Here is a 22,500-nt window from a genome sequence, read left to right on the forward strand (position 1 = left end):
CGACAGACAGACAGACGGAAAAAGAGAGAGAGAGAGAGAGAGAGAGAGAGAGAGAGAGAGACAAAAAATAAATAATATCGATAATTTCGCCGTCCTTTGTCTTTTGTTAATCAAATATCACCGGCAAGAGAAACTTCGACGGTCAATTTTTTAAAACTTTTTGTCTGTCACATTCGTTATCCATTATATCGATAGAAAAGAAAAGATATGATGGGTTCAGACAGTATGAAAGAAGATTGAAAATACGATAAACCAAGCGTCTATATAAAAATCAATTTTATAACGTAAGCAAATGTTTATATCTATCTCTTTCCCATTCTCCTCCTTTTATATATATCTTTCGTATGCATATGTATACGTATGTAGATATATGTATGCTGTATGTTGGTATACAAAACATTCCGTGGATCAACTTTTCAACCATCTTTGACTCCCACAGATATCCCTCTGTGAATGTCCACGGTAACATTCGAAATATTTGTTTTTGAACAGGATCTAATCGAGTACACTTCTAGTTTCGATGGCACATCCTAGCACATCATATATATATATATATATATATATATATATATATATATATATGTGTGTATGTACGTAGGTGTATGTGTTCTCTCTTTTTTCATTTGAAAAATTTTCCAATATATTAATTGAACGTATTAACAATATTAAATTCTTTCCATGTACAAGTTGAAACGTCGAACAAAATCGAGTTGGCATAATTGATTTGCGAATCGTGATTGTCAAGAAGAAAGGAAAGAAATAAAAGAATATTTACGAAAGGATGAAACGACGAACGAACTAATTCTTCGTTAGTTTTGTAATTTCTGTAACGGCATTAAAAATGAAAAGCATTTGTGTTTACACGCTACGTCCTTTCGTTGTGATGTCGTCGTCTAGAAGGATCCATCAAGACAATTCTCTCTCTTCGAATGCACCAACCTGCAAACGAAATAGAGAGAGAGAGAGAGAGAGAGAGAGACAGAGAGAGACAGACAACTAGCCTCTAACGTTGTTCGTCCTTTTCCTCAAGCCGTACCCATTCCTCCAGTACGTCCCCATGTCCGTTTACATTTAAATTTATAATCTGCTCTCAGCGCCATTCCGTCTGAATGCCCTCAGTAAATTGATTTGCAGTATAACTCCGTTCCAGGACGTCGCATCGCGAGAAGGACGAAGGAAGGAAGTAGAAAATGGGGATGAAGGGAAAAAGGGAAGGGGATAGCGACGGCTGAGAAGCCAGAGCAAAAGCAAAGAAGTGGTAGAAAAGGGGCAAAATCGTGAGATTGAGGAAAAGAGAGTTGGAGAGAGAAAGAGAGACGGAGGTTGAGGGGTGAAACTGGGAAATAAGAGAGGAAACGTAAAATATGAGACGGCTTGGGTGCGGTAAGCGATTTCCGGTTGACTGACTGACATCGGCTGCCATTACCTCGAAGAAACCCTCTCATTGCTTACTTTACCGGAATTTTAGTCGAACGTTGAAGATAAATAAACGTGCGTAATCACACAGCGCAAGCGCGTTTGACTGCATAAGTATTCTCAACTACTAGACGTTTGCATTGAAATCACAAGGAACATGTGCGATCAAATTGCAAATCCGTTTTAAACTCGAAAGTTTTGCCGCAAATAAGGTACTTGAAGACAAAATATCAAATGATACTTGTATATTGTATTTTTATATAGCAAGAGAGAAAAAGACAAAGAGAGAGAGATGGAGAAAGAAAGAGAATGAGTTTCTTGAGAAAATTAAATCAAATTAAGTCGAATTTATTGTAACGATAGCTATCTTTTAAATTAATTTTTGAGAAAAGTGCTCTATCGCGAAGATATGTACTTGATAAATCAAACCGAGAAAATATGAAGTATAAAAAAAAAAAAAAGAGAGAAAGAGGAAGAAAGAGAGATAGAGAGAGAAAGAGAGAGAAATAAGATTATACCATCGAAACGTCATTTACATAATTTTGCAAATTGCGAAAGTCGAGTTATTCCTTTGTGATTTATTAATTAGTAACTTCAGCGTATACTTTCGAATAATATAATTAATTAATATCATTGTTGATTAGTTTATGACTTTGGTCTATTCTTTAAAAGGAATAAAATAATATTTTTAAGAAGAATACCTTTTACTTCTATCCTATATTCGTGATTCTTTTTAATAAACGCGTACATTTACCCGTCAGACAAGATGAAAAATATCGTTATTTCTTAGACGACGAGCTATCAAGATAACAGACGTTTACGAAATTTTCTCGCGGAACACTTCGTGAAGAAAACAATGGGGACTCGGAGCGACTACGTCGTCGCATTTCACATTACGCTCTGTCTCTACTTTCTTTTTCGTCCGTTCGTTCGCTCGCTCGTTCACTCACCACCAATCATTTTCGCAATCTACTCTCTTCGAATACTTTTGAAATAAACCATTTTATCTTTTAACTATCCAATAATCTAAAAAGACGTTCGAATAGATATCTTTGTTATTCGTTATAGGATGACACTGTTAATATCTTCGTAATAAGATATATCAAATATAAAAAAGAAAAAAAACGAGAAATATTTTAAAACTCGTCGAATTTTTAACGAACGTTTTAATTCAATAAAATGATAATTTCAAAGTTAAAATAAGAACTTCATTTGTCAAATTAAACAATCTCTTTATATAAATTTTGCACGTAAAATCAATCGATCTATTGATTTCATCGTACATATTAAATGATTCGTAATTGATTAGAAATTTTCTTGACTTTTACAGTTGTTTGAAGAAAGTAAAAATTAGAAGAAGTAGAAGAAAAGAATTATGAAAAAGAATGATCTTCAACTTATTATTATTACCTTGATAGAGAATATAATAAATTTTCGCCATTTGCGGTGCAAAGGTCTGTTTCGTAGCTTAATAAATTCTTGCAAACGGCCGTACTACGGGAATAGAAATACCGCTAGTGCTCCGTGGAGAAATCGAATCGATCTTCTGGTCATGGGTTAAGTTCATCTTATGGGCGAAAGAGAAAGAAAACGGTGAGTGAAAAAGGGAGATGGATAAAGAACGAAAGAAAGGGCAAAGCAAAAGGTTAGAATACCAGCCGTTGCATCTGAGAAAATCGGTACGAAATAAAAGCATCCAATTTCCTGGGGATCCTTTGCCGATTCTCTACGGACCGTGCTGCGCGTCCAAGTTCTTCTTTTTCACGTGTATCCGACTGCCAACGAAGGAGAAAAAGTGAGAAAGGCTGATTCGCGCTTTTACGGTTCGATACCAGACGCCAAATGCACTGAAAACGAAGCGTATCGCGTCAGTATCGATATATCGTGTAAACGTCGCGTAAGACTAATAACTTTTACTCTTTTTCCGCAAAAAACAACCCACTGTTTCTCAACATCCCTTAATCCCGACGTGTTCGTGAAAATAAATAAAGGAAGAGAAAAAAAATAGGAAAAAAAGGAAGGAAGGAAGGAAGGAAGGAATAAAGAAAGGAAGAACATTGAGATTTCCGTTACATTAATTCAGAATTAAGAGAATTTCCTAAAGGAAATGTCGTAAGGAAAATGTAGTTTAGCTCGTAGGACATGTCATAAATTCTTAAAAAAAAGAAAAAAAAAGAAGGAAAAGAAAAAAAGAAAAACAAAAAAAAAATGAAGATAGAGGGAGAAATAAAAAGGAGAAAAAAAATGACAATACGAAGATAGAAAAATAAATTTTCATTCTTCTCGGGGTCAAACATACGATAGCACCGAAAACAAGTATTTTATCGGTGTGTTGATCGAAAGAGAATCGAAGAGAGAATGATAGAAAATGTAAAAGAAAGAGAGGGGGAGAGAGAGAGAGAGAGAGAGAGAAATGCCGGGGGCAATGGAAATTGTTGGATTCATTCAAAAAGGACAAAGATCTCTAGAGAATCAGCAATTTATCGAAGGCAAGCCAAGCAATTAATTCAAAAGCGGTGCGTCCGATAGAACGGTTGAACTATGACAGAAGGACGTATCCTAGCTTATGCGTAACAATGGAAGGCAAGTGTTGTTGCTCTATGCCGGATTATATCAAGATTCGAATGAGCCTAGCTCAGGTAAAGGGGGGAACCTCTCCAGAATGGGTAAAGGCATTGCTCGAGCAAACGCGTTTCTGGGATTGTCTCGTTGATATGTTAATTAACGTTATTGATGTTACTATGCGACCCAGAACGGAGGAGAATCCGTAGTCAAATCAAGCGAGCCTATCAAGCTCGCTCTCTCTCTCTCTCGCTTGCATACACACACACACACACACACACACACACATATATATATATATATATATATATGTATATATATATATAGACAGGATCTATGCATCGATTCCAATTACGATGGCTCCTGTCATGTTCAACGTAGCAAGCCAAGCGTAAAAACCACCTCGATAAGATTTAAAATTCGATATTTCGCTAATAACAAGGAGAACCCGTGCAAGGGTTATAACGTCGAACGAGAACGAGAGTAATTGCGCGTAGTTCTTTTAAAATGCTCACAATTTTGTAGAAGGTTCGCTTCGAGATTCGCATTCATCCAAGAGGAAAAGTGAGAGAGAGAGAGAAAGAGAGAGAGAGAGAGAGAGAGAGAGAGAGAAATTTTAACTTCCTTGTAGGCATCACCGTGATAGGAAAAAAAGAAAAGAAAAAGAAAAAAAAAAAAGAAAAAAAAGAAAATAATAATAATACTCGCGTCGGCCGGTAGGAAGTTACTTTTAGAGTCAATATAAAAGTTCGGCGAATCCTTGAATCCTGTTCAACAAATGGACGATGAATTATGCACGTAATTTAAGCATTCATTCGAATGCAGATAACGTTGGCTTCCGTACTCTCTATCATTCTATATTTTTTATCTTTCTTTTCACCCCTCCCCCCCCTCTCTCTCTCTCTATCTTTTTCTCTCTCTCTCTCTCTATCTTTTTCTCTCTCTCTCTCTCTATCTTTTTCTCTCTCTCTCTCTCTCATTATACTTTCTTTCCGTAATTGTCCATTTTTATTTCTCCATGAAAAGATTTCTATCCGTAACTTAAGGATACCAGTTGTTGCATGTCCAGAAAGAAACGAAATGAAAAAAATAAAGAGAGAGAGAGAGAGAGAGAGAAAATCGTCAAAACTTCAAAAGTATTTATTTTCATAATAGTTTCAACTTTATAATCCATTGCATTGGATTGAAAATGCATTATATATTGTTAATATTTCTTTTTGTCAATGGGAAAAGAAGAGATTAGGAAAAATAATAATTGTGAAATTTCTTTGTCACTACGAATCGAAAAGGATGGTGTAAGTAATGAAATAAAAACAAGGACCGACTTAAGGTTGGTTTTCATAGGATAGCCTTGAGATAAAATAGATCTAAAGTCAAACATTGTAGACGATATAGGTACTTTTTCAAGTCGAACCTTTTTGTACATAGTTTAGATAGAATTTAAATATTTTATATCTGCGAATTTTATTCGTCCTTTTAATATCAATTTCTCTCTCTCTCTTTATTTTATCATCCTTTTTTTTTTACTCTGTTTTTTTGCTTACCATCGACGAATAAGAAGAGAATGAAATTGGGTCACGAGGAGAAAGAAAAAGAGAGAGTGACGAGGGAGGAGAAGAAGGAGGAGGAGGAGAGGAGAGAAGGGAGGTGGACAAGACCCATTTGCTTTCGCGACACGTTCTTTAAGGAATCAAATCCCATTAATGAAAGAAATCCTTATCGCTAAATCACGAAAGTTCTTTATTAAAGTGTTAAGTAACTACGAGAGGAATCGTCGACTTTTCGAATCGGTCAAATAAATTTCTATTTTTGGTGAATGGAAATAAAAGGTGAGCTAAAGATTGAATTAAGAATACAGACGATAGGATTTTAATGAATGGAATAATATATGTATGTATGTATATCTTCGTTATATTGATTAGAGATTATAAGATAACCTTAATTACGCATGACATGGGGTCGAGCTTGGATTTCCTTAAATTGGATGGAGGGTCGTTTCCGGCGCGATATTTCACGAAATCTTGACGGATAATAATCGACGAAGCGTGTTATGGAATGTTACGGTATTTCCCTTTTGGAAGAGCAAAAGCGAGACGACGGAACTGATTGAATCAGTATGATTCCCCCGTTGCGTATTACCGACTCGTGTTACCGCACTTTCGAAATACCTATCACCATTCTCTTCCCCTCTGTATCATTTTCTCTTCCATCTTCTATCATTCTCTTCCACCCTCTATTATTCTCTCTTTCTCTCTCTCCCTCTCTTTCTCTCTCTCTCTCTCTCTCTCTCTCTTTCACTTTTAGCACAGTTCACCATCATTCCCTTTTCCCTTTTCCATGCTATAGTAAAACAAGTCCTTTGAAGTTGGCTCAGCGTAAACGAAGAAGCAATTTCGGTTCTAACCCTCGTCGATAATCGTTTTCCTACCATAAGCAAAGAGAGAGAGAGAGAGAGAGAGAGAGTACATGCATCCTAACAGAAAATTTTCCTTGCACTTCCACAGAGAAAACGTTACCCGTAATAACGACTTTTCACCAGGCAGATCGTCTAACAATTAACCGAGTAACCTCTTTTCAAAATGGCGCCTGAAGAGGTTACTATGAAATTTCTTCCTCCGTTCGGAATAGACGGGACGTCGTTTATTTTAGTACCCTTATATAACGATCATAGTGATCCTGGCGAGATAGTAGTAGTGTAATATCGCACTTTAAATTCTAACCCTTCGTGTCTTATTGAAACGAGATTTCGTTGTAATAGTGGTGCCAGTAATAATGGTGATAGTAAAAGCAGAATTACAAAGCAAAGGAAAAAAAGAAAGAGAGAGAGAGAGAGAGAGAGAGATAGAGAGAGAGAGATAATATATGGTTATTATTGATACGATGAAGGTGTTATAGATGTAACCAACGAATATGCTTGCAACCATATTTATTCTTTAAGCGCTTAATACAACAGCAGCGTGCATCGTTTGGAACTCCGCGATAATCGATAGTACGTTGTTTAATTCATCGCTTTTAAAACGCGAAGCAACTTTTGCATTAATTAACCATTTTCCCTAAAGCTTTTCTCAAAGCTTTTCGTCGTTTACCAATTCGATCTAAATTATTAATCGGACGCACGCAAGGTATAATGGTATGGTAGAAAGGTTAAAGGAGAATTAGAATACGATTAAATAATTGATTTCTTCTTATGTTGAAAAGAGAATTCGAGAAAGTATTATAAGAAATAGAAAATATTGTCCTGTGTATAATTAAAATAAATAATTTCATTTAATTAAAATAGAAATTAATCATTAAATGTTAAAATGATAATTTACTTGAATAGATGATCGAACGAAATTAATTAACAAATGGTAGCCAAAGAGGTTACTTTTTTCTTGCGAGAGTAATGGCTGGTTACAGTGAAAATCGTCTTTTTGTTGCAGGTGCCAGGGTGGCTGGCTTCAATTCGAGGGTGGAGCTCGAGTCTGCGGTCGCAACAAACGATTCGACCGACCGGTCGTCCTCTTTTCCGACAAGCCGGTCGCGACCCTTCACATGCAGTGAGTAACACACACACACACACACACACACACATAAACATACATATATATGTAGATACGTATGCGTTTAGAGACTAACACATACGTATGCATTTAAAGGACGGACACATACGTATCTACCTATATTTGCCGCTCTGGTACACCTTTTAGCTTCAACCCTGTATTGTCGCGTTTCCAGTATTTCAACGTAGACCGTTCGCTGTCTCGCTAACTCGCCAACTCGACCATTCTTGATTCCCGTACGAGCCGCTTTTCATTTCGTCCTCTCTCTCTCTCTATCTATCTATCTCTCTCTCTCTCTCTTTTTCTTTCTCTTTCTCTCACTCGCTCTCGTGCTCTTCTCTCAGATCCTAAATGGATCCAGTGCGATTAGTAGGAATGGAAATAGTGTTAAAGGAGCAGTCCTTCTAATTGGTATTAATCGATGTAGTCGAACGGGAACATTAATGTAAAATACGTTTCACGAGTGCAAACATTTATTGTTTCCCGGTGAAAAAAGAAAAAAAAGAAAAAAAAGAGATAAAAAAAATCTCTTTGTCATTTATATAGATTACGTTCGATATTTATAAAAAAAAAAAAAAAAAAAAAAAAAAAAAAAAAAAAAAAAGGAACGAAAAAATTTATATCCATCTGAACCTATAACTTATTTAAATATTGCCGTCAATATGAATTTATAATAAATTTGATTTTTCATCGATCGAGTATAATAATCGATATCGTTGTTAATGGTTATTAATTGTAAGCGAAAGAGAAAAAAAGGAAAAGATAAAGAAGAAAAGGGGAAAAATAGAATTATACGACAAATTCATCATAATAATCTCGACTTTATGAAGAGATAACCCTTGCCATATATAGGCCTACATTCTTAGATCTAATGTTGAGGGAGGATAGATTGGCTGACAAAGAAAAAGAGATAGAATTTCAAGCCCATTAAGAAATAGAGTCACGTTCCAAGTTAAGTGCTTCTCGCTAGCCTGACTCTTCTTATCAGATCCATTGAAACTAAGTGTAGAAACGTCGATAAGTCATTCGTTAGAGTTAAATAAAGAAATATTACTTCTTTTCTTTTCTTTTTTTTTTTTTTTTTTCCTGTAGTTCCACCACTACTGGCGAAAAGAAGAAAAAGAAAAAAGAAAAAAAAAAAAAAAAGGAAACAGAAAAGAGAAAATAAAATTAGCAAAACTATTTATTCGTAATTCGCGTAAGGAATTTACGAATAAAATCTAAAATATTTTTATGGCGCTAATGAGTGGGGGCTCCATTGAAAGTACGTGCTGAATACTTGTCCTTTCAAATACCAATTATGTAACTAATTGCTTCCTATCATCCGAACTGTTGTAACGCAATGCGTCTCGCCACTTTGTGAACCTTAATTTGCATATAAATTAATTTACCTCCGAAGGTAAAGTAAACATTCATCGATACGCGCTCGTGCGCCGGTCTTAGAACTAAGAGAGAAAACGTACTCTGGAAATTAGATCGATGTCTCCGAATTTCAATGAGGATTATTGTTGATTGTATTTCCCGATTTTCATTGATCACGCATTGAAAACAAATGTGAACGATCTATTTCTTCATATTCGTAAATGAAAAAAAAAAAAAAAAAAAAAAGAAAAAAATATCGGAATAATTGCGAATGGCGAATATTTCTATCGGAAAAAAAAAAACAAACATACACACGCACACACACAGAGAAAGAGAGACAAAGAGAGAGAGAGAGAGAGAGAAGAGAGAGAGAGAGAGAAATCGGGACAAGGACAAAAAAAAATAGGAGTATTTTTTCAATCGGATAAATAAAATATAAAATATACGTCGTCTCTTATTTAGATTTCTTAATTGAATCTCGAAAAAAGCATGGATAATCAAGAAAAGGATCTTCTTATCCATGGTATCACATTTTGTTACTACGATTCTCTCATTAAATATTTATATCCGTATCGTTACCGTACAACGTGACTGCATACATAAAACATCCATTATTTCCTTGCGCGTCTTCATGCCAGACTACTCGGGCATCTCGAAAACGGACCCGGTCTAGTTAGCGATTCAAAACAGACGGAAGTTACAGGTCGGAAAGCGATAACTCAATTTTGTCCGTTGAACGAACGTTTGTTCTAGACGTTTCGTGGTTGTACCTCCGAAACAAACGTTTGGGCAAACCGAAAAGCCCATTTCAAAAGGAAGATTTTAATACGTACTGTAACGTAAAACCTAAATCCCGCTTTAATTATATTTTCAATTCAATATAATATATAGAAATTTCCACTCGAACAATCGCTTTTCATTTCTTTCAAAACAATAAATTTATAACAATATTAACGTAAAACGAAATCGAAAACATAACGTTGGAACACGGTGTACGTTTTAATTTCAACGAATGGAAGAACTGAAATTATTTCCTTTAACGCGGGAAATATAGCATAATTGAAATAAATAATCAGTTTGATTGGATATTTACGTTCGTCGGGTTTGTGGTCGAGGGTGTATGTCGCGTACTAGGTTGCACGCACAAACGACCACGTCTATCAATTTCCTGGTAAAATTAGATTTCGTAGATTATATCGCGATCGTTAACCATCAGGACGATCAAGCTGATCGACCCGATCGAGCCGACCCGGACCGATTGGATTTTAATTTCGTCGTTCAACTATTGGACAACCGTTTGAAATACGATTATCGACTAATGCCTATCAACTTGTGTGCGGTACTAATTATCAAAGCAGACCGGAAGATTATTGCAAAATAGAAACCTATGGGCCCACCAGGTGGCCAAACCAAACGTCTCTATAAATTACAATAATCTATCGAAGGTATTTAACCTATCTACGAAAATATATAAATGTAATACAATTATATACAAGTATATATTTGGACGCATTTGTTCGCCAACGGCAATATAATCGAAAATATGTGAAAACGAGCGAAAGGATGAAAGTAGTGAAATCCTCGGTTTTGTGTAAATCGCAAAATTGAGAGTCAGAGATTTCGTTCGTTGGCAGCGGATCGAGAGAGAAAGAGAGAGAAAGAGAGAAAGAGAGAGAGAGAGAGAGGATCCGGAGAACGAAGAGGGGAAGTGGAAAAAAGAAGGAGGGCAATAAAACGATAAGCCGAAACGTTAAATTGGAAAGGTAGAAAGAGAGAACAAACTCGAATCGATACGAACGAGGAAAATTCCCGTGAAATTATAATCGGATTGTCCAAGTTACTCTTCGTATATCACATACGTGTGGCTTCCCTTTACATAGCGACAAAACATTGAAACCGATTGAATTATTCAATAAGATAATACGCAACACGGATATACGGATAAGAAAGTTTTCGTGTTACGTTTCTGCACACGTCACATAATGCCAGCTTTTAATGTACCATGCCATTTCCCATAGAGGATATGGGCATGGGCTTTGGATCATTAAGCTGGAAAAGTTGGAAGATAACGGAAACGATATCGTGGCAATTTATCGTGACTAATCGTCGCAAAATTCGGAACTGGAATCCGTTTTTCTTTTTTTTTTTTTTTTTTTTTATTATCAACCTACGGTACCATCGCGTCGATACTTTTTCAAACGTATGTTGTACCCCAACCCCTCCCGCCCATCCACCCCAATCGATAACCAAGCTGACTTTGCAAGTCAATTATGACTTATAGACAATGGATTATCAAATTTGGTATAATCATTTTTATTCCCGAGGTATCGATGAAATCAATGAAATGATAATAAAAAAAAAAAAAGAAAAAAAAAAAAAAAGAAAAAAAAAGAAAAAAAAGAAAAACCAAAAGAAGAAAATTTCTTCCCTGAAATAATGTTCCCTCGGAAAAAGGACAAATGTTCATAGAGCAAAAAAAAAAAAAAAGAAAAAAAAGAAAAAAGAAATAGGAAAAAAACATCATCGTCAAACTTTTCTATATCAGGGATTATAAAATAAATCGTGCGTTCTCGATCAATATACCTATTTTTTCAACGGGTCGACAAGCGTACGAGCATCAACGAGAAGTGAACGTTGATGACGCACTAGAATTACTGAAATCCCTGGTCAACGTTGCGCAACGTAGCACGTATGTATGTTGTTCATTTCGATGGATTCGTCGGGCCGATATATAATCTCAATTTTCCCTTAACAATTCGTTCGACAATAGTTTCCTTCTAATCGAGCGAATGAATAAAATAATGAAATATTACAAATATATTCATAAAAAATGATTGTACGTACGTATCGTAATATAATTTATTTTACGAAACGAACAAAAATGACGTTAAATCAAACAAACGTTCTTATTAATTCAAAGTGATGTATATAAATAGCTTTTTCTAACAATTAATAACGTACGTAGGTATTATTTGTTTGTTTGATAAATGGATCCCAACCATTGGAAATAATTTATAAATGAAATCGCACGATGGTGACATCCCTTTTTCTCTCTTTCTCTCTCTTTTTCTTTCTCCTACATCTCGATTATTTTCTCTCGTATCGATTACAAATAAACAAGAATATTTAACAAACAATAAAAAATAAATGACAACAGAACTGTATAACATAAGCGAGACACATACGGGATTATTCATCCGGTTGAAATTTCTTATTATTTTTGTACTCTAACTTTACTTTACTTTGAAGTATCGATTTAGATAAATTCATACATACATATATATATATATATATATATATATATATATATATATACATATATACATAAATACATACAAATACATACTCCTAGTAAATTCAATGGACGAAAGTCAGTTTCCTCTCGGAGAAGAAACTACGTTTACACGAAGTTCCTCCAAGTCGCTGTTTGCTCTCGCGAAGATGCTAAACTGGGAAACCTCGGCCTAATTTAGTTCAGTGAGTGTCGAGGGAAAGGCCGAGTTTTCGACCTTTGCAAGAGGGAAACGATTTTAAAGTTCTTCTCTTTCACTCTCTCTTTCTCTCTCTCTCTCTCTCTCTCTCTCTCTCTCTCTCTCTCTCTCTCTCTCTCTCTCTCTTTCTCCCTCCGTCTTCGTTCGTTTCGTGCGACCATAAGCCAAAGTGAACTTTTCGAACTTTGCACTTTGCTAATAAGATCGATAATTCGACAAAAGCGAGATACTTCTGGATCGGACGTGTATTAAACGGTCCATTAAGCGAATCAAAAAGCAGTAAATCCGTGACTCCTTCCTTCTTTTTCTCATCGCGTATTCTTCGCTTCGTCGACTTTCCGTATCACTTTTCGTATCGTCTAGAGAATTTCTTTCTCCACTTACCTATAACTATATAATGTACATATATACATACATACATACATACATACATACATACATACATATATATACACATACTTACATACATACATATATATATATATATATATATATATATATATATATATGTATATGTAGTATCGTATCTCTATATCTCGCGAAACAATTTTCGAGAAAACAAATATCAAGGAAAGAGGTCTGAACACGAAGGTAAAACGATGTCACTTACGTAGGATGTAGAATAAAGAAAGAGAAGTCGGAGTATATATCTCTTGAAGAAGATAGGAATGACACGTTCAACATAGGATATTCGAAGCGTAAGAAGTCTGTCGCGGCACCGATGCGGGCGTCGCGAGTAAAAGGAAAAATTGAAACATCCTGATGGAAAAAGAAGTGAAGGTTGAAAAGAGACAGACAGACAGACAGACAGAAGGACAGAGAAAGAAAGTTAGAGAGACAGACAGACTGCCGAAGAAATCCGTCAAATCACAATTTCGGTTTCGCACGTAATCCCACAGCATCTTTTTCTACTTCATCTGTCTTCCTTTTTTCGATTTTGTCCTTCTTCTTTTCCTTTTGCAGATAGAGGTGGTGAAGGTTAGATAAGGGGAATGGGAGGGCGGTCGTTCGTTGATTGGGTAGATGCGGGTCCTGCTACGTTTGCATTCCTGTCGATCCTCAATCGCGAAAGAAATAAGAAAGGGAAGGAAAGCTCGATAGGAATGGGAAAGATATACTGCAAGTCGACTCGTAAAATGGTCTACCAATGTAACAGAATTTCTAGTAAAATCTAGAAAGTAGATATCTCAATCTGTTACCTAGGTAGCCAAATATTCCTGTTTCTTCGACGACGTATTTGGATTTGCATTTTATAATTTTATGCCTCCTGAAATCGAGATTGAAAATATTTTTCTTAAAAATAGATAAATTGGTGTGTGTATGTATGTGTGTACATATATATATATATATATATATATATATATATATATATATGTATACACATTTAGTTTAACGCATGTAAACACGCGTATCTACTTATATACTTACATTAACTATAAGAACATATTTAGAAACGACGATATCCAATATATTTTCTATTGAAACGAAAGTTTCACTTTGTATTATTATTTCCATCTAGAACAACGACAATGTAAATCGCGAACAAAAGGATTCTCTATATATAATTTATATCCTTTCAATAATTAAACCAAATATATACGTTATATCTCATTGAATGCACGTTCCTGTAAATTATCAGATCGACGATCGACGATCCAGCTTAATCACGAAGAAGACAATTAGAGCTTTTATCCTGATCGAATAATCCGCAATATCGATTTATAGATTAAACTTGGTAAACTAGAAAAACAAAAATAAAGGATATTGAGAGGAAGAAAGGTTAGAATATAAATCCAGCAATCTCTGTTTTCCGTTCGAGTTAAGGGGCCTGTCTATCTTTTCTATCTCTCTCTTTCTCTCTTTCTTTCTTTCTTGAAAAGACTTGAAGATACATTTTTCGAGATAATTTTCCGTCAGAATTCTCCTGGGATAACCAAGCTCATCGTCCAAAGACAGAGAGAAAGCGAACTAAGTCGAGGACACAAGAAGGAGTGTATATTCTACCTAAGATAAGCCATGCAATATCGGCTTCGAATTCTATGTACGGTTATACCGTACTCAAGAAGATGAGTACCCTGGGGTATATTACACGAAGTAAAGTCGAGTACAACGAGGAAAGCGTTTCGTTCCGCGCCTCAACCAAAATTTATTCTCCGTCGCTTTCTGAATATTTTATCAACCCATTAGGATAAGTCAGTGATCTAGGAAAAATGGATTCCGCGATAGCCGCGATTTACGGAGGACTTTTGTAAGGTCTATCGCGGAGCTAATGCTCTTGGTTCCCTTTTTCACGTGTGCCGATTTTCACGAAGAGAGTACGAAAAACGTGAAAACTTTTAAAATATGATGATATCCTTTGTTACGTTCTATATCATTTATAAAAATTAAATGTGAATTTCTCGAGAATTGATTTATTCGTATTCACGTATTTAACATGATTAATGACGTTAAATAGATTGATTTCGTTCAACGTTTAATAATAACGAGTTCAAGGATTATATTTCGTTGGGGTTAACGGATCGTAGAAATTTCACGTGTACAATGTTAAACAGAGATGTACGTTCCATCGTTTGATGATGATTTCAAGAGCGGCGGACCAGTATAATATCGTCCTCACTGTCTAAAGTGCCTACATTAGGAAAGCGAAGAACGATGTAGCTCAACACTTCATCGCGAAAATTACTCGTTGCCATTTCGTAATGGCACCTACGCTTCTCTGGCTTCGCGCTACGTAAGGCTACGTACGTGTAGGAAAGGGGAAGAGGAGATCTTTAGAGAGGGTGAAAGACAGAGACAGTCAGACAGAGAGAGAGAGAGAGAGAGAGAGAGAGAGAGAGAGAGAGAGAAAACGACGAAAGAGACGGAAGGAACAAAAGTGAATGTAGAGTGTGCAAATTACGAGACTGTAGTGCTAATGTTAAACGACACAGGTTACTAGCATCTTTACCAACCCATTACGATGGTTTTGTTTATGTTGCAATGAAACAAAAAAAAAAAAAAAAAGAAAAAGAAACATCATTAATAGCTACTATATTATTACTTTACTTTTGGATTTATCTGTTTTCCTAAGGGATTCCTTGGAAAATTGGACCAATGGACTAAGCTACTTCTAATACGTTCTTCTTAGAACGCAATATACACCTGTAATCGATAAAAACTGGAATTGATTTTCTACATTTTTCAAGGAATACTTTTCATAAATTTTTCCATAAATATTCAACCAAAGATTTTCCATTTCCATTCATAGGCAAAGATTGCACAGAATTCAGATTACAACTCCATTTGTCACGCGTAATCGGCCAAGTCGACGGTATCAAAGACGAATCGAATTTCTACGATCATACCTGTTTCTATCGTGATATGTAAATCTCACGTTCGATATTTGCAAAGGTAAGAATAATAAAGCTTACAGAGAGAGAGAGAGAGAGAGAGAAAGAGAAAGACTGATCGGATTAACGAACCGTAGAAATCTTTGATGGAACCGTTCTTACGTTGAAAAAATATTTTATCAAGAAGACCTATTGCAAACTTTCGAAAAAAGAAAAGATTAAAGTGAATGAAACGAAGAGAGAGAGAGAGAGAGAGAGAAAGAGAGAGAGAAAGAGAGAGAAATTGTCGATCGAATGAAAAATCGATTTATTGGAATTAAAAAGTAAAAAAATATTCAAAGTAAAATATTATACATTGGTCTAGTTGTTAAACGTGCCTTTGAGGTAAGATAGATGGATTAACGAGACACTTCTAAGCAAACTTCATCAGCGACACTGTGTTATTCATGACGATTCCGAAAGTTTGCTCGGCAGATATTTGATCTTTCTGACGGCCAGATTCGGTCTTCCAAATCAACGGCACATTTCGATACTCGACGAACTAATAAACGAGGACGTGTGATATAGCAAGCGTTAGCGGTCGATCGCTCGTTCGTTCGTTCGTTCATTCGTTTCACTCAATGATGAAGGTATACGGGCGATGAACAAATATAACGTTAGCCGCAAATATCCTAGATCAAACTTCCACTCTCCTATGCCGCTGGCTAGTTCATCTTTATCACTTCGTAATGTTGCTTATCGCTTCTCTTCAAAAGATAAATGACTAACCATGATTCCTATCGTTCTTTTCTCTCTCTCTCTCTCTTTCTCTCTCTCTTTCTGTATCTCTTTCTTTTTTTTTTCATCTCTCACTTAGCGCGATCGATTTCCTCATTAATTAAAAAAAACCAAAAAAAAAAAAAAAAAAAAAAAAGAAAAAAAAGAGAGAGAGAGAACAAAGAAGGAAAAATAAAACAAGAAAAGAAATTATATTTAATTATTATCTTTCAAAGGATCTATCATGAATGAATTCTTTCGGATTTTCTCATCGCATAATCCCCCCTCCCCCCTGCCCGATGATTCTCATTATTTTCATTAATCGACAAAATTGTTAACCATTGTGATGGTGGTTACGTTAACAAACAACCAAGAATCTTCTGTATAAACCTTGAGACCAACGAAATGCACGGAAATCCGTTTCCATTTCTCAAGAGAGTATAACTCTAGCGCATTGCGTTCCTAGAAGACGCACAAATATACCAACTGTGCACCTTACCAGAATAACGTTCTGGTCTGGTAATCGTCGGTTTCATACAACTTCCAACTAGCTTGTAAACACTTTAAGCATCCTCGTACGGTTCGGTGAGCGCGAATACAATCTAGCGCAAAAGGAAAATAAATAACTTGGTTTATTCCTCTTCTTTTTTTTCCTAATTTTTTTTTCTAATTTTTTCTAATTTTTTCTTCTTCTTCTTCTTCTTCTTCTTCTTCTTCTTCTTCTTCTTCTTCTTCTTCTTCTTCTTCGATGAGGGAGATGGATTTTTTTTCTTTTTTTTTTTTTTTCGGTATTATACATTACCTCTACTAATTCTTTTCGGATATATTACATTGATAAATTATTCCTAATCAAAATCTCACTATATTTCTCATTCTAATAATATCGCAAGGGACTAATTCACAGGTAAAAGATCCTTTAATTTAGACTTGATTCCTTAGCTAAATGCTTTAAGGAAATTTATTTATTTAATGACTCAGTTACAATGAGATATTCCCAAAAGAGATGGAAGGAAAAGGATAAATAGGAGAAAAAGAAAGATCGCTTTTATCTTTATTGTACTATTAGTCACTTGAATAAAGAAAGATTAGGACAACTTGCCGAAATGTCTCGATCTATATTAATCCTTCAACCGTAAAGATCACATTTCCTACAATTCTCCTTTCTCTTTTATTTATAAAATGGATAGATCTTTAGAAAAGCATTGAATGTAAATTTTGTTTCAATGGTCCTCTCATCGAAATATTTTATCTTATATCGTTATTATTATAATTGAACGAAACAAAACAGGCGGAACAAAATGTAACATACATTTGTATTTTACTTGAAAATTTGTCGTTCTCATTTCCTTTTTCTCTTATTCTTTCTTTTCACTAACAAAATAGTAACAACAAGAAAGAAATAGAAAAAGAAAGGCAATACACACACACACACACACACACACACACACATATATATATATATATATATATGTACAAAATAAAATTGCTAAAAGGAAAACATTTTCGTTGATAGAACAAATTACATTCGCGGTAAAGAGTAGTAAACAAGAAATCGCCTCAATGCCCAATATACAATCTGCCTTTCGTACTTTGATATCTATCGTGTTTGTCTCGCATATTTATACATTCTTCCTGGGTTATTTCAAAAGTTGCTTCGAGGCAACGAACGAGCAAGCGATATCTCTTGCATCGCCAACTCCATCTTCTTCTGTTAGTTCAGGTGCGTTCTTTCATCAACAATCTTGAAATAAATGTAATTCGCTGCTAGCGTTACATTTAACCCCAAACTTGACTGATATTACCGTGGATTTCTTTGATGAATCATTTTGCCATATTTTAATAGACCGTATGAATCGTTCTCTCTATCTCTCTCTCTCTCTCTCTCTCTCTCTTTCTTTCATTGCTACACGTAATATATCCATTTTGTCGGTGATAGAGAAAGAAAGAGAGAGAGAGAGAGAGAAAGAGAAAGAAAGAAAGAAAGAGATGAAGGAAGGAAATAAAATGAAAAAAATGAAGTCATCAAGGACGCAATAACAGATAGATATTTTCGAGCAGGTATTAAACCATACGATTTCGTACCAGATGGAAGAAGAGAGATTTTGATTTTCAGATTTTTCTCGACATCGTATTACTGAGATACGGAAAAGATTCAAGAGTCTAGAAGATTTGTGACCATCCACAAAGAGAGTGTGTAAGAGAGAAATAGAGAGAAAGAGAGAGAGAGAGAGAGAGAGAGAGGAGAGACCATATTTAACTTTAGTCAGAACGTCTGAAAGTGCTCCGGGAAAAGGGAATCCACTCCTTTGGGATTATAATCCGTTCTCTTCATAGAGTAGCGTCCCTGTTTACGACCACCGCGAAAAGGTAATTCTGCTTGAATCAACTAAAATTTGACTGGCTAATCTTGAGCCAAGTTCAAAGATCACTTTTCGCTGTGTAAGCGAACGTATACATACAATTTCAATTCACCGATATATTCTTCTTCTTCTTCTTCTTTACACGCTTGATAAATATTATTAGATCCTAATAATGATATCATATCTTTTAACGATAATAATGAAATCGAACAAATTCTAATCTCCGTTGGTGACGGAACGAGAGAAAAAAAAAAAAAAAGGAAAAAGAAAAAAATAATATTCGGAAATGATTGTTGCCGAGACATGGTGAAGTTTTGAAATGAGTCGCGACAGATTTATTTCCTGAAAGGTAAAAAAGCTTTCAAAGCGAAACGAATAATGACACACTCACGGCTGCATCAGGATCAATAAAAAAACAGGACACGGAGAAAGATACATCCGAAATGTGGCATTTCGTAATTCAAAACATACCAGGATGAAAAGGAGAGAAAGAGAGAGAAGTGTAAAGAGAGAGAGAAAGAGAGAGAGAGAGAGAGAGAGAGAGAGGCAAAAGAATAACACAATCGAAGAAAATCAATACCATTGAATTGATCTTGAGCACTCATATCAACGAGAACGTACCGTCATTAGTGAAAAAGAATTCGTTAGAGATTCCTTGTTATCGATAATTAAAATCTTTAGGATCACTAGGAAAACTTTGAAAAACCGTACAAGGGATACTCGGGACACTTTAGTTGAGCGTAACCATTAGACAATCGTGATCCGGGTATACAATAATGAAGTAGTGTCTCGGTGAAGATCTTCTCGTTAAAGAAAACGGAAGAAAAAAGAAAGAAAAAAAAAGGAAAAAGAGAGAGAGAGAGAGAGAGAGAAAGAAAGGAAGAAAGAATGAAAGAAAGATAAAAACTCGAATATACTTGAGTAAGGGAGCCTCGAATGAAAAGTAGACAATATCATGGATTAATAAAACTATCTTCTCGTGTTCGTTCCTCATATATTTACACTCGTCTGAATGCAAGGTAGTTCCGTAGGGACTCGATGAAAATTTCTACATGGCACAATGCATCGATGGTTATTAACGAACTCAATTATGAAATTCGACCATTCGGAAAGTTCAATACGGTTACACACAGCCAATACGGAATAGTGTTGGTGTCATGAGGTGGTGAATGGATGATGCGATATGTTGAAAGAGAGAAAGAGAAAAAGAGAGAGAGAGAGAGAGAGAGAGAGAAGAAATGCTTGCGCTACTGTTGCTCCTGCTGAAGGATGTATTGGATTCAACGAGAATCTCACGGTTCAGAGAAATAAAATGAAAAAAAAGAATTTGCTTATCGATTTTCATTATCAGGCTGTACTACGAAATAACGTCACACACGGACACACGCAGATTTCCACGCACGTGTGCTCATGCTCGCACGCATACACACGCACGTATATATTACATATCCAGCTTGGTGTCCCTCTGATGGGACGCATTGCCAGATTTCTGAATTATCAGTCCACACTTATCGTTACCCTATAACCGCGTAACAATAATTGTGGCCAGATCAAATTCAGATACGTGCTATAGGTTGGTCACGATATAAGCCCAAATAGGTCAATCTCTCTCTATCTCTCTCTCTCTCTCTTATTCTCTCTCTTTTTCTCTCTCACATACGCTACCTCTTTCTCTTTCTCTCTCTCTCTCTCTCTTTCTCTCTCTCTCTTTCTGTTCCTATCCATCTGTATCATGGTATATAACTCGACGAGTCTGTAAGCGATACAGTATTGCGTATTGACGAATTTTGATAATTATACGGCTCTGTTGAATCCTGTTATCGGAAATTCCAATAACCCATTCTGATCGCCGTACAACCATACTCGTACATATACTACTGACACACCAAACATTCTCCGAATAAATGGTACAAATCGAATTCGTCGTCCGTAAATGCGATACTATTTTCATTAACGTAGAACGATAACTCCTTCAGGTTTTTATTTCCCGGTGTGATACTTTTTTCAAAATCACAGTTGAAAATTTTCGGAATGGAAAATAACGATAATGCTCATTGTAAATGTCGAATAATGACAATAATTGAGACATAATTATATCGTCAAGAGATCAAAGAAACTTCGGAACGTTTTGTAATTCTATTTCTAAGTCTAATCGGTATAACGAAACTCATGAGTCAGAAATTACTAACGTTTTTTGAGTATGTACGTTTCATGGACAAAATTTTAAGATATTTAACAAATACGATCCAATCAGATTTTTCTATCACGCTGGAATGACAATTTCAAAAATCGAATTCCCAGTAGGCAAAACTGAATGAGAATTGATTATGATGATAACGAGTTCGTCTCCAAAACCTCACTCTCCCTAACTAAATCATCTCACCTATAACATATCAACTATCCCACCCATCACACCCACTATATCCTCCCTCTCAACTCACCGTTTCCTCGATCGCTTCTTCCATTCCTCTCTCTTTGCGCCACTTTGAAACCACTAAAAGGGAGATATTATCGGGATTCTATGAGTTCGATTGCCGACCCCTTTCTATTTCCTTCGTGGCTGGAGGGCTATCGACACCCTGTCAACTGCTTTTGCTTCTTCGCAGTGCATGGCCCACTTACCAAGTCGATTCCCGTTTCACAATAAACAGGATCTTTAATGGAAATACGTAGGTAGGTGTCGAGATCGCGGCTCTATTTCGAGCTCCATTCGCGCATCGTTCGACGTAAGGAAATAAAAGGAGGGAAAAAAAAGCAAAACAAAAAAAAAAGAAAACAAAGAGAAAAGAAAGAAAGATTCCAAAAGAGGGGAAAGAAAGGTCGTACGATCGATACTCGTCTTATTTTAACAAATCGAAATAGATCGATGATCGAACTATCGCGTCCATGTAAAACTCTGTTTATTTCAATGTCAAAACAAAAAAAAAAAATATATATATATATATCCTAATTATCGTCGTATGATTACTTTATTGTATGGTTCGAGTGAAATTGTACGTGGATAACGTAACGCGGAATACTTTTGCTCGGAAGTTTAATTAATTTTTCTTTTTCTCTTTTTCTTTTTTTCCTTTCTTTTCTCTTGTTTTGTTTTGATTTTTTTTTTCTTTTTCTCTTTCTTTTTCTTCCTTTCTTCTTTCATACATTTTTTTTTACCTTTTGATCGAGGGGTAAAAACGACGCGTCAACTTTTTGTCTCGCGCGTTGCAAACTAGTTCACGGGTAATATTATCGATAAAAATGAAGCAACAAAACGGGCCGTCGTCACGCGAATTTCCTTAAAAATCGAACGTCACCGTTTTTCAGCACTTACGTACGAAGGGACGCTCTGTAGCTTTCGAGAGGGGAAAAAAAAGAGGAGAAAAAAAAAGAAAGCTCGTGAAAAGATCTCTTTTTCGATGAAACAAAAATCGATTTCTCGAGAGTCGAGGTATTAGCGAGTAATTATGAAAGCGGCCTTTGTCATTTGAGATATAAAAAAAAAAAAAAGTGAAATAAAAAAAGGAAGAAAAAAAAGAAGGAAAAAAGGAAAAAAAATCGTACTTTATCACGCGCTATTTTTTTCTTTTTTTTTTTTTTTGTATTTTTTACATTAGACGAAAGAATTATTTCTTTCTTCTTTTTCGAAAACCTTCTCTGTCATTGCGAAGAAATTTGTCATTGTAAAGAAAAAAAAGAGAAA

General features: G+C 35.5%; 2 protein-coding genes across 21 annotated transcripts in view; one reads left to right on the forward strand and one right to left on the reverse strand.

Annotated features, from left to right (window-relative positions):
* Window positions 1–22,500, reverse strand: part of LOC124427262 (WAS/WASL-interacting protein family member 1-like) — a 219,956-nt gene that overhangs the window by 146,809 nt on the left and 50,647 nt on the right. The gene's annotated exons all lie outside the window — the stretch shown is intronic.
* The window catches only part of LOC124427258, a 166,982-nt gene that overhangs the window by 80,547 nt on the left and 63,935 nt on the right, over window positions 1–22,500 (forward strand). For all 20 annotated transcript variants that reach the window (XM_046969915.1, XM_046969916.1, XM_046969918.1 and 17 more), the window contains one exon: window positions 7,401–7,517. In XM_046969915.1, the coding sequence (XP_046825871.1) occupies window positions 7,401–7,517 (117 nt within the window). The remainder of the gene's footprint in view (window positions 1–7,400; window positions 7,518–22,500) is intronic.

This window comes from Vespa crabro, chromosome 10 (genome assembly GCF_910589235.1).
Source record: "Vespa crabro chromosome 10, iyVesCrab1.2, whole genome shotgun sequence".
Lineage (NCBI taxonomy): Eukaryota > Metazoa > Arthropoda > Insecta > Hymenoptera > Vespidae > Vespa > Vespa crabro.